Genomic DNA, 6043 nt, shown 5'->3' with positions numbered 1-6043 from the left:
CCGAGGTCTGGAGGTTCGGTCAGGCCCTCCTTCCTTGGATGATAGTAAAGCAGGAAAAGGCATGCGGGGTTTCGTCGGCAAGAGATCGAATCAAAAGAATCAAGAAGGTGACATTAATATAGGACAGATGATTCGGGGTTCGGTAACTGATAATAAGATCATTCAAGCTAGTCGAATTGTTAGTGATGATAATATTAAAAATAACGTAAAGAATAGCAATAATGATAATAGCGGTAATAATCGCAATATTCCTGATAAAAATAATATTATCAATAACGTGGAAAGTAAGAGTAGTTCAGAAAAGACAGTAATTAATGATTCAGTTCAGAAACTTTTACATTTTCAAGATATTTTAGGAAAAGGTAGTAAAATAGAGAGTGATTATAGCCGAAAAAATGAAAATATTACTCCAGAAGCAATTACAGATGTTATTAAGAATGTACTATCTTCGAGACAGGTTTATAATATGATAAATACGAGTAATGAACTTTTACTGAGAAAATAATTAATTAATTATAATTTGATATAATTTCTAATATAATATCAATTAAGATATATTTTTTTTTAGGAATATTTAATTTAAAGCTGTTTTTAATTTGATATAAAGCCTCATTAATATTTAGTAAGCCAACAACCTTAGGATTCAATAATATACTGGAATCTAACTTTTGTTCATTTACTGAATAATTATTGATTTCTTCAACGTCAATTTCTGTTTCGCAGAGTAGTTTTTTTAAATTTTTATTTTCGTGGTTTTGGATCGAGTTTTGGGAAAAATGAAGAATGGACTTGCTTATTAATAAATTAATATACTCTTGTTTTACTTCAAATGCTTTTGTAACCATGAGTACTGAAGCAGCCCAATTTAAGATGAGTAATACAAACTTAAATTCATTTTCGGGTTTTAAAAAATTCTCTGAAATCAAAAAATTAAAATTATCTTGAAGTTTTTTCATGAGTTCGGACACAACTTCTGCCATATCAATTTCAAGAATATCTTTAACATTTCTTATAGATTTAACAAAGTTCTCTGTTTCTTTGAAATAAAAAGGAGTCCAATACAGTTTTACTATTTCACAAATATAATTCATGAGCTTTTCAAGATATAATTTTTCCACAAGCTTTTCAGTATTAAAAAAACTTACATTCAAAGTAGTTACACCATCTTGTTTTAATACATCATTTATAATGCTTGAAAAAGAAAGTAAATCAGTATTTTGAGAATCTGAAAAAGGATCCCAAATCAAAAAATCTGTATATATAAAGCATAAAAGTATTTTGTATAAATCTTCAACTTTGAATATAGCATAAAAGATTTTCTCATTTGACTCGATTAATTTTTTAATAATATTATTCAAAACTTCAATATTCAGCAAATCTTGCCCAAAATTAGCTTTCAACTCATTAATTAATGATAATCTGGAATTTTGATAACTATACTTAATTTGTTCATAGTCTAAAAAATTAATGTTATTTAAATTCTCCAATTTATTTGAGTAATAATCTTTAAATATTTTCACCAATTTCTCTTCAAAAGCTCTAGTAATTAAAACATTATTAGCCTCATGGAAATTTGAAATTCTGTACAATTCATCATAAAGCTCTGATAGTATTTTCTCAATTTCAATAATTTCATATATTTCATCTTCTAATTTCTCCTTCTCAATAATATTTCTTTCCCTCAACTCTGTTATATTATATATTTCATCTTCAATATTAGAAATCCTTAATTTTACATGTTCCAAACCATTTTCAAATTTATTCATCAAATTCTACTTTTATTATTTTAATACTATTTTTAAATTCATTATTATTTTGAATTTCCCGCATGTGGATAAAAATTAATACCGGAATTACATGTCAAAATAAGAAAATAATTATTACGTCATTTAATGAAATGCCGGTATAAAATGTACAAAATATAAAATTAAATGGAAAAAAATTTAAAATAATAAAACACTTTTTTTTATATGGTAAAATAATATAGGAAGGTTGAAATATGCTCAAGAGAGAAAGAACAGATGACTTAATAAATCAAAGAAACAAATTGAATACATACCAGGCTCAAATTATTAAAAATATTCGATTAATTGAGTTTTTAAAGAAGATTCTAGGTAGGTTGACTGAATAACAGAGAATTCAGAATATTTGAAAATTAATTAAACAAAAATCTGATCATTTTTTTTTCTATTTTCGAACATATTTAGTAACTTACAATAAACTTGTTTCAAACCAATGCATTACAAGAATATCATCGATATTGTGTGGGGTTTCTGATGAATGCATTTGCAGGCTTGGAAGATGCCCTGGAGTACATGGAATTAAAAATATTGGTGATTTTAAGGATGTAATTGCTGTACTAAAAGATAAAATTACAATAACAAGGATTTCAGAAACACAAGTATCTCATTCAAATACTAACTTTGAATTAAATGAAATACTGGCTAATGCGAGGGACTATGTAATAAATTTCAATATTGGAACTGATACTATATGTAATAAAAACAAACCAAAAGATATAGATATAAAATCTTTTAATAACTTAATTCATTCCAATAAACTCAACAAAAAATCAATGGACTCTCTATTAGAATTCTTTGAGAAACAGTTATTAATGAATATTAGTGAGAAAAATGAGCAAATTGAAGACAAATTCACAGTTAAAGTTAATATTGAGGTAAAAGAGAATAGTCTGGAGGAAATTAGAATAAGAAGAATAAATCAATTAATGTCAATCCCAAATGGAAAAAATCAAACAGTAGACTCTGATAAAGTCATTGAAACCATTTCAAAAAGTACAATTCTAAAAGGTGGAATAGTAAGCCAGAAATTTGAGAAAGGACGTGAAACTAACTACTGCCATGAAAATGATCAGATATATTCAATTCTTGATCCAAAAATAATTGATATGCTAAGCATTTATATTAATAAAAGTTCACATAACAAATTTAGATTTTATAATCATCAGAGTGATGCAATTAAAGCTATTTTGAGAGATAAAAAGAATGTAATCATTACAACCAGTACATCAAGTGGAAAGTCTATGTGTTATTTACTACCATGCATTCAATTTGCCATTCAAAACCAAAAAAATTTGGCTTTATTAATATTTCCAACAAAGGCATTATCTGAAGATCAGTTTATGAAGATTACACAAATTCTAAGTTTTTTTCATCCTGAACCTCCAACTATTTTGCCAAAGGTTAATAAACTTGATGGAGATACAAATATGAATCAAAGAAGAGAAATATTATTAAAAAGTAATATTATTCTAACTAATATTGATTTTATTCATTGGAATATAGAACTTTTATCTTGTATGATTTATAATCGTCTAAAATTGCTTGTTATTGATGAAGCTCATATTTATACAGGCCATTTTGGAATTAATACAAGCTATATATTAAAAAGACTTCACAGAGGCATTCTATATTACAAACAAAAAAATAATTATATAGATTCTGAAACATATACTCAGTATATTGTATGTACTGCAACAATAAATAACCCTATTGAGCATTTTAAAAACTTGATTGGTTCTGAATTTAAAGATTTTAACGATATTGCACTTATTGATAATGATTCAAGTTCAAAGGGAGAATCATCAATATTAATTTGGGATTGTAATAAGTATATTATTAAAGATAATACAAAAAATTATAATCAAATAAAATAAAATAAAAGTTATAAAGAATGTATTAATATGTTAATTGAATTCTACTATTTAAATCGTAAATTAATTTTATTTTGTCCTTCAAGAAAATTGGTTGAAAATATTAAGAGAGACCTTTTAATGGTTTTAAAGAAGATAAATCTTCATAATGATCATCAATTCAACTTTGATTCTGATATTCAAATTTATAGAGGAGGAATTTCTCAAACTGAAAGAAGAAAATTAGAATCACTAATATTTAACGGTAAAGTAAAAATTGTTATTAGTACTATTGCATTGGAACTAGGAATTGATGTAAAGTGTTTTGATAGTGTAATAGTTTTTGGATACCCTGGATCTATTAATAGATTAACTCAACAATTTGGAAGATGTGGAAGAGATCATAAAACAAAAAGTATTAAAGTGCTTTTATTAAATGAAAATAATGAAATTGATAATTATATAAGTAATCATGGCGATGAATTATTATCTAAACAATTTGATTCATGTGTTATTAATTTAAAGAATCCTTATTTATTAATTCTTCACCTTATATGTTTAACAGTTGAAACTTATAAATATATTAATATTCAAAGAGATTCAAAGATTTTGGATTTAAACTCTGAAATATTGGTTGATATTATCAAATTTTTGTACTACAGAAATCTAATTGTTACTTACGATCATTCAAAAGTTCAAGATTTTGTTGCATGCGATTTATATTATAATTGGAATAGGATAAAGAATCAATCTGAAGCGGGAATCGAACCTGCATGCATTTCATCATTGCTTTCATTATATTTTGAAAATAATGATCAGCTGATTTTGACTGATCCAAAAGATATCTACAAACAAATAGATGTTAGAGATAGCGATATAACTGTATCGCTTTACGATGTTAAGGATAGTACAGTGATTATTGACACATTACCAATTTATAATTCAGTTCGTTTAGTATATCCAGAATCAATATATTCAATAAATGGGGTGTTATATAAGACTTTATCAGTGGACTTAACATCCAGAAGAGGTAGGTTAATAATAATAATAATAATATTTATATAATTAAATTATGATTTAATGATTAAATTGTTAAAAAAATTACAATGAATTATAGGAATAGTACAAGAAATTAAGAAGGGTGATCATAGACTTAAACAAAAGACAGTTTCTTCAGGGGAAGTTTCAGTAGTAATGCAAGGAAATGGCGAAAGATATACATTGAATGAAAGCTTGGAAAGTGATATTATTAGTATGAATATATATATAACAGGAGCAAGAGTTACTTTTGATATATATAGTTATTCAATATTTGAGATAATTAATAATGAATGGATTTTTATGGAAGAGAAATATATTCAAAATCCTTTAGTTTATTCCTTTAATACAATGGGAATGCAGATAAAATTAGAATTAAGTGATAAATTTGAAGTTGAAATAATTAATATAGCTATACATGGAATTATTCACAATGTTATTAATTCACTTCCGAAGTTTATATCTTGTAATATTAATGATATTTCTTGTGAGTGCCCTGACAGTAAGTTTATTAAGTATAATTTTTCTTGAGAAAAAAAATAAATTACACTTGTCTGAAATTATCTTTTAGTTAAAATTTATAATCAAAAAGATAAACAAACAAATTCTATCACTCTTCTGCTATATGAAAATAAAAAAGGAGGTAATGGATATTTTAATGAACTAATGAAATTAAAATGTACTTCAAACGGAAAGGAAGTTCGAATTATTGAAGACATTATTTTTAATATGAGGGACAACATAAATAGCTGTAACTGTAAAAATGGGTGTCTTAATTGTGGTTTCCTTTTATATTCTTGTATTAAAAATAACAGATATATTAATAAACAAATGACATTAAATATATTAGAAAGTATTAAGAAAATTAGAGGTAGTACGCTTTAAGTAAATATATATAAATATATATATACATTTATATATATCTAAATTACTTTTTATTATCCACATTGAGAAAAAAAATGACGTGTCAAAAAAAAAAACAAATACATGCAGAAATGTGCATGCAGACACGTAATAATAAATATTTGTATATTATTAAAATTATAATTAATATTTGCTGGGAATATTATTTACATTAGAATATTCGGTAATTTGGTTATTGTTGATAAGATAATTAATTCTAAGCTTCATAAGTATTTGATTATTTTCATCTCCATTTTTGGTAACTTTAATTTCTTGTTTTGCTGGATGATTGAAGTTATTAGAAGGAAGGTGGTTGCTAGAGGCAGTTTCAAGCTGAATATTAAGATATTTTGGAACAGCAATTTCTAGTTTAAAGTTCGATATATCTACATCAGAAATATTGAAATACTTTGCAGTGAAGTTGGTTTCTCTTTGGTTGAATTTGATCGT

At 25.2% G+C, this 6043-nt stretch overlaps 4 protein-coding genes across 4 annotated transcripts; 3 read left to right on the top strand and 1 right to left on the bottom strand.

Moving 5' to 3' along the window:
- Nucleotides 1-61: 61 nt before the first annotated feature.
- Nucleotides 62-505, top strand: Chro.50464 (hypothetical protein). The annotated part of the gene is made up of 1 exon (XM_660591.1): nucleotides 62-505. The coding sequence occupies one exon, from the start codon at nucleotides 62-64 to the stop codon at nucleotides 503-505; it is 444 nt and encodes a 147-aa protein (XP_665683.1).
- A 4-nt stretch (nucleotides 506-509) lies between these two features.
- Chro.50465 (hypothetical protein) lies at nucleotides 510-1766 on the bottom strand. The annotated part of the gene is made up of 1 exon (XM_660590.1): nucleotides 510-1766. The coding sequence occupies one exon, from the start codon at nucleotides 1764-1766 to the stop codon at nucleotides 510-512; it is 1257 nt and encodes a 418-aa protein (XP_665682.1).
- Nucleotides 1767-2575: 809 nt separating this feature from the next.
- Nucleotides 2576-3676, top strand: Chro.50466 (DNA helicase). The annotated part of the gene is made up of 1 exon (XM_660589.1): nucleotides 2576-3676. One exon carries the CDS (start codon nucleotides 2576-2578, stop codon nucleotides 3674-3676), a length of 1101 nt encoding a protein of 366 aa, XP_665681.1.
- Nucleotides 3677-4846: 1170 nt separating this feature from the next.
- Nucleotides 4847-5221, top strand: Chro.50467 (hypothetical protein). The annotated part of the gene is made up of 1 exon (XM_660588.1): nucleotides 4847-5221. The coding sequence occupies one exon, from the start codon at nucleotides 4847-4849 to the stop codon at nucleotides 5219-5221; it is 375 nt and encodes a 124-aa protein (XP_665680.1).
- The last annotated feature ends 822 nt before the right edge of the window (nucleotides 5222-6043 follow it).

Source organism: Cryptosporidium hominis (assembly GCF_000006425.1).
Source record: "Cryptosporidium hominis TU502 chromosome 5 CHRO015174, whole genome shotgun sequence".
Taxonomy (NCBI): Eukaryota; Apicomplexa; class Conoidasida; order Eucoccidiorida; family Cryptosporidiidae; genus Cryptosporidium; species Cryptosporidium hominis.
Note: the sequence above shows the minus strand (reverse complement) of the source record. Positions and strands in the feature narration are given on the sequence as shown.